The sequence below is a fragment of the Vulpes vulpes genome, chromosome 12 (genome assembly GCF_048418805.1).
Source record: "Vulpes vulpes isolate BD-2025 chromosome 12, VulVul3, whole genome shotgun sequence".
Lineage (NCBI taxonomy): Eukaryota > Metazoa > Chordata > Mammalia > Carnivora > Canidae > Vulpes > Vulpes vulpes.
Genome location: NC_132791.1, coordinates 133977133 through 133985904, shown reverse-complemented (window position 1 = coordinate 133985904; position 8772 = coordinate 133977133). Strand labels below are relative to the sequence as shown.

At 61.8% G+C, this 8772-nt stretch overlaps 1 protein-coding gene across 2 annotated transcripts; it reads right to left on the bottom strand.

The window, feature by feature from the left end:
• Positions 1–1602: 1602 nt before the first annotated feature.
• EFNB3 (ephrin B3) lies at positions 1603–7897 on the bottom strand. 2 transcript variants are annotated; one of them, XM_026005410.2, is made up of 5 exons: positions 7317–7897; positions 4806–5098; positions 4508–4600; positions 4312–4416; positions 1603–3859 (listed from the first exon to the last, which is right to left on the bottom strand). In XM_026005410.2, exons 1-5 carry the CDS (start codon positions 7436–7438, stop codon positions 3450–3452), a joined length of 1023 nt encoding a protein of 340 aa, XP_025861195.1. In that variant the 5' UTR covers positions 7439–7897; the 3' UTR covers positions 1603–3449. The 2 variants fall into 2 exon arrangements, with proteins under 2 accessions (XP_025861195.1, XP_025861196.1); XM_026005411.2 differs by having other exon boundaries at positions 1603–3033.
• Between the last annotated feature and the right edge of the window lie 875 nt (positions 7898–8772).

Below are 8772 nucleotides of genomic sequence, written 5' to 3'. Positions count from 1 at the left end.
GCATGGGGTGGCATGTGTTGTTCTGTGTGGAGGTCACCAGTGCCTTCACAGAGCTTGAGAGCGACACAAGCTACCACACATGGCAGGGGGGCGGGGGGGGGGGCAAGCTGCAAGGCTTACGTTGTCAGTGTGTGCCTGTTTTGTGGGGGGAGCCCAGAGACGCCGGGGCTCCGAGGGAGTGTGTCATGGGGTGCTTTGCAGACTACACTGCTCCTCGCCCCAGCTGTGCATCTGTCCCCAGGTGTCTTCCTGTCTCTCAGCGTGTTATGTCTTGGCTGCTTTGGCGAGCTGTTTGTCACCGAGACTATTTATCCCACTTCTCTTCCCTCTTGTCTCTCCACCTGTGCTTCTAGATGTATTTAGGGGGGCCGTTCTCCCTGGGCTCCCTGGCCCCCTCACCACACACAGCCCTGGCCCAGTCTTGAACCCCTCCCTTTCTCACTGGGCCCTGTTGCTGGGCTCTGGGTTGCCATAGTGACGGTTGCCAAGTCCCTGAGGCTGATAGCCAGCGATGGGGCTGTCGGCTCCATCCACGCGGGAGGCTGAGGGGGGCTTCCCATTGTGTGGAGAAGGGGATGTTGCCATGACAACCAACCCCCACTAAGGGGCAGGGACCAGCCCTCCCACCCCCCTCAAGCCTCCGCACCTCTGGCTGCTCCGGGGTGGGCTCAGGAGGACAGGAGTAAATTCCAGACAGCCCAGCACCTGGCCTCAGTTTGCAGCTCCCCTCCTAGAGCACCTGTACCTCCCGGGGGGCCCAGCGGGGGGGGGGGGGGGCGTCTTGCTGGGACAGGGGGAGGAGGAGGGGTCCCATTGGACAGAGTGGGGCAGGAGGACCCCTTGACCCCCAGGCAGATGGGAGACAGCGGGAGGGGAACCTAAAGTCAGGGGAGGGGCAGGCAGGGCAGAGGTTGTGACCCCTGCCGACTGGCTAGGGCGATGCTCCTGACGCTGCTTTTGTGGCTGGAGAATGGGGCTGAGTCTAGGTGGCTGGGCACCCAGGATTTTTAGGGAAGAGCCTGGGTTATGGGCACACAGGGAGGCATGGGGCAGGCAGCGTGGCGGCCAGGTCCCCAAGTCTTCTGGGGAGTCCCACCACTTCTCCCCACACTGGTCCCCAACAGCAAAACTCCCCAAGTCAGGGGTGCCTTGGGCAGGGGCAGCAGGGAGTAGACTTGAACCCATTCTATTCCTGACTGCGACTTGCCTCGCTCATCCCTGGTGCTTTGGTTTAGCAACAGACACATGTGAACATATATTAACCAATGTCCCCACTGGGTGCATTGGCAACTCCTGCTCCTGGCCAGGTTCCCCCCTCCATCCCCGGGAAGCAGCTGCCTTCCTCAGCCTTCCCACCCAGCCCATGTATCCCCAGGTGCTTGCCCACCTCACCCCTCCAACCTAGCCTGGCTCCCTACGCTTCCCCTTGGCCCATGTGATCCAACTCTCAGCTTGAAAGCCAGTCTACCCATGCGTCCTCTGTCCCAACTCACACCTAGTCAGCCTACCCATCCCTCCTCTGTCCCAACTCATGCCCAGTCAGTCTACCCATCTGTCCTCTGTCCCAGCTCATACCCACCCAGTCATTCTCCAGCCTTCTTATCAACTTTTGAAGTCTTTTATTCTTTTTTTTTTTTTTTTGGTTTTTGTTGTTCAAATTTCCCTTTTACAGTAAAACTACTGAGGTGACGGCCATCCCCCGCCACCTCCCCCATGGCAATATCAACTTCCTGTCCTCTGGAAGGAGTGATTAGCAAAATCAGGAAGGAGCTGGGAGCTACAGTACCAGAGAGATGACTTGACCTCTGGTGGACAAAGTAACCATCTTGGCTGGTGATTGAGGTGGCCGACTTGGTGCCCAAGGGCAGCTCTGATCTAATGGAACAGAGCTAGGAGGAAAAAGAAGGCAACACCCGATTTGTGCACTACAGGGCAGGTAGAGGTATGAGCTGGTCACCATGGAAACGGTGGCAGTTGCTAAGTACCACCTGCAGCTAGACCAGTCAGTAGGCCACCATTTTGGTCACTAAGAAGGGAGCTGTGTTGAGTTTGAAGGGACGAGGAAGTGGACGATGTGATGGACAAGACAGCCCTCTGGGTTACTGGGGACAACATGTGGGTTCTCGATAGTCCTGTTGATTGACAGAGGTTATACTGGGGTAGGGAGAGGGAAGAAGAAGGGGACAAACTAGGCCTGCCACAGCTATGGCAGTCACCCTAACTGTCCTAAAAGCAGCAGAGGGAACGGGGAAGGGAGATCCCGGGAAGTGCCACTGAAGACTAGGAAAATCCTCCTCAGTCTACCCTGTCTTCTTACAGCCAGTAAGTTCCAGCTTCCTCCTGCAACAGGAAGTCCTTCCTGTCCCCCCCTGCCCCAACTTCTCCACAGAGTAAGAACCAGCCACCAAGCACCCTCTCCCTTCCCAACCCCGCCCCCCCAGACTAAGCCACTTCAATTTCCAGCCAGACCACTTCCTCTTTCAGAAGCGCTACTTCCTGTCCTGGATGAAGGCACTTCCAGTGCCCGCCGCACTGCTTCCGCCACTTGCCAGGCCACTTCTGTCCAGGCCCGGTCACTTCTTGTCTGGAGCCAGTCACTTCCTGTCCCAAGTGGCCCATTCAGTGTCAGACCAAAATCTGCGCACTGTGTGTGTCCCGACTAGTTCATATCTTGCTGCTGGCCACTGACAAAACAGGACACCTCTTCTCCTGGCAGCTGTCATGACCCAACCACCCCAGAGGGCTGGAGTAGGTAGAGGCCTGAGGCAGGGCCGAGAAGGAGGCCCCACCTCCCATGCCCGGAGCTGGGGTGCAGCACCAGAGCCAGAGCCTTCCCCACGAGGCCCGCATTTTTGGCAGACTGAGGGGAGCAGTTGGTAAGAGAGGTCAGAAGAGGGAGCTGAGGGGAGAATGCTTGCACCTCCCCCCAACCCACCCAGGGAGATGGGAGAGGCCTAGGATAAGAAGCCGAGAGGGTAAGAGGAGCCGGTAAGAGGAGCCTCGGGAGGGGACTGCTAGGGAAGAGGAACAGACCTAGAGACAGGAGAGGGAGAGAGAGACAGAGAGAGAATAAGAGAGAGAAGAGAAAAAGAAGAGAAAAACAGTGAGAGGCAGAAAGGAAGAGATGCCAACCAAAAGACAGACAGTCCCCGCCCCTAGATCTAGGTGTGTGAGGGGCACACGGGGACCAGGGATGGGGGGGGGGGGGTACGCTGGGTCAGAGCAGGAGGCTGAGTCTCTGCGGGGGGCACAAGAGGGAGGGGCCAACCAAGGGCAGGAGTCTCAAGGAATCCTACAAGTGAGGAAGGGAATGACAGCAGCAGGAACACAGGAGCTGATGGGGCAGAGGGGCCGAGGGGATGCTAGAGGTGTCCCTCCAACCGTGACTCACACTGGAGGAGCACCCCCGAGAAGGGCTGGATTCAGGAGAGCCAGGTGGGAGAGAGCCCTCATACCTTGTAGTAGATGTTGGGAGGGCTCTGGGGGGGTCCATCCTGCACGATGTATACAGGATGCCCATAGTCACCGCTCACCTTCTCATAGTGGGGACAGAAGGGGGGGTCTGCAGCCCCACCGCCCCGCAGAGCTATCCCTAGCTCCCCAGGCTCAGCCTCCCGAGGCCCCATGCCACTTCCGCTGCCCAGGCCCAGAGACCCTCCCCTCCCGAAGGAGCCAGGACCAGGGTGGCGACTCTCCGAAGGCTTGGCCCGCCGTCTCCGCCAACACATGGCACCCCCAGCCCCTGCCACGCCCAGCAAGAGCAGCGCCAGCCCCCCCGCTGCCCCGGCCACCGCGGGCATGCTGGGAGGGGGCAGGGGGCCTTCAGCACCCCGGGAGGTTGCATTGCTGGTGGGGTCACCTGGCAGGGAAGGGGTGGAGGAGGAAAGAGGGGAGGGGCTGAAGGAGCCACCGGGGCATCCAAACACCCAGCCTTGGGGGGTCCCCATGGGCTTCCCCAGCAGTGCCCAAGCCCTCCCGGGCACCCCACCTCCCCTTCCCCTCCAATCCCACTCAGAATCCAGGTGTGTCCAGCCCTTCAGCTGGGTGCCGTGTAGTCTTCCCCACTCCTCTGACAGTACTGATTGAAGCACTGGCTGGGCTAATTAGTTCTAATTGAGTCTTTTCCTCATTTGGCTTCCACTCCCCTCCCACCCTCCCATCCTCACTTCTCTTTCCTGTATCGACCCCCCAACCCTCACCCCACAAAACTGATGGCGGAGGGAGAGGGCGAAGGCAGGGCAGCTGGGGTCTGAGAGCAGAGGAGGTGTGGGGGGTGCGGGGAAGGCAGGAGGCTGGACCCCTGGCTCCTACCTGGCATGTTGTCCTTCCCAGGCTCCAGGCCGTGGGCCGCCCCCCGGTCTCTCTCCATGGGCATTTCAGACACAGGTTTCCTGGGGGCCGCCCCTCCCCGGGGACCTGGAGATGGTGAAGACCCAAGACAGAGGGGCTGAAGACAGCAGCCCCCTGAGCATGCCCGTGCAGCTCCAACCCCAGAACCCCTACTTACTTTGTCCCACTCGGAGAAGCACCTTCATGCCTCTGGTGAGGCACACGCCTCCCTGCAAGCTCTCCAGGCCTTCCCGGGTCCCATCCGACGTGGCTGAGGGAGGAGAGCCAGAGGGAGAAGTTGGCAGCCCAGAGCCCAGCCCCTGTTCCATTCTGACCCCATCCCCAGCCCTGCTGCCACCCAGGGGGAGGGTATCATGGCTCTCTCTCTCTCTCTCTCTCTCTCTCTCTCTCTCGTCCCCTCTGCCCTCAATCTCGGGAGCACCTCCCCAGGGGCCCTGCCCTCTGCCCAGCAATACCAATTATGTAGTAATCGTGGTGCGAGCGGAACTCATGGCCCCAGAGGTTAGGGCTATACTCCTGGAACTTGATGGTGAAGCGCAAATCCAGGTCTGGCCGGTCACAAGTGAGAAGCAGGTTTGGGGCAGGGGGTGCCTCACAGCGCCGGCCCTGGGCCCCCCCTACCAGGTACAGCTTGTAGAACTCATAATTAGGAGAGGAGTGGGGGCCAGGAGGCCGGGCTCGGGGGCAGAGCAAGTCTAGCCGGTCCCCGATCTGAGGGTAGAGCACATAGCCACCCTCCGCCTGGAACCTGTCAAGAGGAGGGCAAGGTGGACAAGGAGAGTTGTCAGAGGTCTGGCCCCCAGACCTTGGTCTCCCTCACCCCACATCCCTGCAGGACAGCCTTCGTCAGAGGGCAAAGTCTTGTTCTGACAGGGCAGGCACTAAGGACTCAGAAGCAGCAGGAAGCCAGGCTCAGAGGTCTCCAGCCCCAAATGTACTCTCCAGCCCGCCCTCACCACATGCACACTGCCATCTCTCGCTCCATCACTAGCCCCGTTGCCATGGCAACAGGATGCCAGTTACCAAGGAGCTGGCCTCTCTGGAACCACACAGCCCACCCATCCCAGGTGATTTCACTATACCACGGCAGTTAACCATGGGGGCAGAGCCTCCCCTCCCCCAGGCCACCACTGAATTTGAGGGGTTTCAGGGCAAAGGAGAGGTGAGGAGCAGGGCAGGGGGCCAGTGTGGAGGGGAATCCAGACCAGTGTCCCAAGTTAGTCAGGCGATGTGACAGGAGTTAAACGCCTGGTCAGGCAGTGGCCCTCCATGAGGCTAATGGGGAGCAGGGTCTAGGGGCCAGCTGCCCCAGACATCTCCCTGTTGCTCAGCAGCCCTCCTGCCCTGGGGCTCATGACTTCCCAGGAAAAGTGCCCTATTGCTCCAGAACTGAAGGAGCTGACTCTCTTAACCACAGCCTCTGCAAGCCCACACCTCCCTCTGCCCAGGTAGCCACCAGCCTGGTGCAGCCACTACTTACTTGCCCATGACAGCAGCCCCTCCCTGTGCATCGACAGGGACAGGGACTGCTACTCAGTATCTTCCCAGGCTCCCAAATGACCCATTTTTCCCCCACCTCCCAGAGAGCCCCAGAACACCCTATGTCCCTTTTCTCAACCCTATAAGAATAAACCTAACTTAGATCCTCCTGGTTCCCCCTGACACTCAAACTGTAGCTGGGAGTTGGTGTAGGAGACTGAGAAAAGACATTTGAGATTATACCCAGAGACGTAGCAGAGAGGCAGGGAGGCTGGGACGTCAAGAGAAGACAATGATCCTAGTTCTCCTTTAATGAGCATATAATAACTTCAAACACTTCACCTCTCTAATCCTCATAAAAGGTGTGAGGATTGAGGATACAGACTTAGAAAAGTTAAGTGGCTGCTCAAGGCCATGCAGCTGAAAGCAGCAGAGCCAGAGCTCAAACCAAGATCCAGGCTGTAGTGGGCTCCAAAGCCCACCCCCTTCTGGCAGCCTCACACAGCCTCCCCAGGGAAGGGGGGGAAGTTTGCAAACCATGGAACTCTTTTGCTAACGCAAAGTGGGCTCTGCATGGAGGCCAGGGACCTAGATGACCTCCCAAGGGTTCTGTCCTACCCCGTGTGACTTGAAGTTTCGTGTGACCCCTGGCCTTTTTTTTCAGAGCAAAGCAAGCATGCTGGGGAACAGAGGGTCTGATGGAAGAGTTTGCAGCAAAGATGGGGGAGGGAGGCACAGGAGTCCCGGGGACTCTAGATGCAAGAGAGAAAAAAGGGGTTCCAGGTTTCTCCCAGAAAAAAAAAAAAAAAAAAAAGAAAAAGAAAAAAGAAAATAAAAGAAAAAGAAAAACAAAGTCTCCAAGCCAGGAAGGCAGGTACATCTTCTGGTTGGGAGCTCCATCTGCCAAGGGCTCACTGACCCTCTGGCTGTGGGCAAGAGTTAGGGGGTAGATGGTGAGGAGAGAGTCCAGAAGCCCTGCCTGAGCTGCCCGGGGGAGGGGGGGGCGCCCGGAGCCCCCTTCCCGCCCCTCATCTCTGCTGCCAGGTCCCTCCTGGGGAGGGAGGCACCCTGCCCTTTCCCTCTGCGCTCAGCGGCACCCACTCAGCGGCTCTCCTGAGAGCTGACATTAACCAGGCTCCCTTCAAGCCCAGCCCCCGACAGGACACAAGTCCCTCAGCAACCCAAATAACCGCTCCACTACCCTCCCGGCGGCGACCCCTGAACTTTCCGCTCCTCGCCCCTGTGGGGTCCTTCCAACTCCCGACACATGGTTGTCGCCACCCACAGCCAGCTCTGTCTGTGACCCAGGGGTCTGGCTCCCAAGATCACCTCTGTCTTGTTACCATCAGCTCGTTTCGCAGCTCCGGCACCCTCCCTCCCTCTGGCCTCCTCCGGGCTCCGAGAGCCAGCCCCCCTCCCCAAATCCCCGCAGCGCCCCTGCTCCCCGCCCGAGGGGTGTGGGGTCGCCCCAACCCGGGGCCGCTCACCTCTTATTTGCCGAATTCCAGTAGACAGGCTCCAGGCTGAGCCCAGACACCAGCCCCAGGGCGCCGAGCAGCAGTAGGGCCCCGACTCGCACGCCCCCCGGCCCAGAACGCAGGGCCCCCATGACCCCGCCGAGGCCTGGGGGGGCGGGGCACCAACTCCCCCAAAAGTCGCTCGCCCCCTGCGGTGGCTGCCGCGGCGGCCCCGGCGACACGGCCGCGACCACCCCGGCGGCGGCCGCCCCCCGCTCCCACACGGACCCGCTTCCTGCTCTGCCCGCGCCCCCGCCGTGGAGCGCTCAGCCCGCGAGAGCCCTTCCTGGGGCCGCCTGCGGGCGCCCGACGCCCCCGGCCCGCGCTCCGGTTCCCCGGGATCGCAGGGCCGGCCTAAGTGGGGGACTGGGGCGGCCGGGGGCCGGGCGGGGGCGGCATGGGGCGCCGGCCGACGGAGCGAGGGAGGGGCGCGAGCCGGAGCCCCAGCCTCGCCGGGATTGAGGGCAGCGGGCTCGGGGAGGAAACCAGTGCCGAGCCCGGGCGGGGGGAGTTAAAGGAGTGGCGGGGAGGGGGAGAGGATGGCGGAGGGAAAAGCCGGAGCTGGAGCCGGCGTCGGAGCGGGCGGCGAAGCCCGCAGCCCACGCCCCCCGCACCTCCCTCACCTCGCGCACCTCCCGCGCGCCCTGCCGCCGCCCCTTCCCCACGCCGCGCCCCCCCCGACCCCGCGCCCCTTTGTCCCGGCCACCCCGGCCCTACCCCGCCCCCGCGCCACCTCCCCGCTGCTGCTGCCGCCGCCGCCGCGTCTGCCCTCCGGCCCGCGGACCGCGGGGGCAGCTGGAACCTTCCGCGCCCAGATCCAGAAAGGCGCTCGCCCTCGCCGCCCCAGGAGCCCAGCCCCTCCGGCTCTCGCAGCCTCCGCCCCCCTCCGGCCCCCCCACCCCAGCCCCGAACGCCGCCGCAGCTCCCGGCAGGTCTGGAGAGAATAGTGATAACCTTGAAGGCTCCGCACTTTACAAAGTGGGCTGAGTTGGTCGTCACGACTACCTGTGTGCAGTGGGAGGGGCAGAGCTTTCGGGTCCCCACGGTAGGGACGCAAGCTCTGAGGCACGGGGTGGGGCGCGGAGGGCCGACACCGGCCCAAGGTCACGCGGGCGAGCCCCGAACCCCAACCCGGGGCGCCGGCCTCCTCCTGTGCCGCTACCTGGGACCGGTGAGAGGCAAGAGTTCGGGGCGTGAACTGGGGCCCAGGCTGCCAGGCGACGGGGAGAGCCGGCCTGGAGAGGAAAGGGAGTACCTACGGCCCCAAACCCACAGCAGCCGGAAGGGCTGTTTCCAATTATCCTGGGGGAAGGGAGGAGGATTTGCCTCTTCGGGTGTAACCCTCCTTTCGGCACCTCTGGGCAGAGGTGACATTCCTCCCCGCCTCGCGGGCCTTCCGTCCCTGCCCCCTGACTGGGAGGTCCCG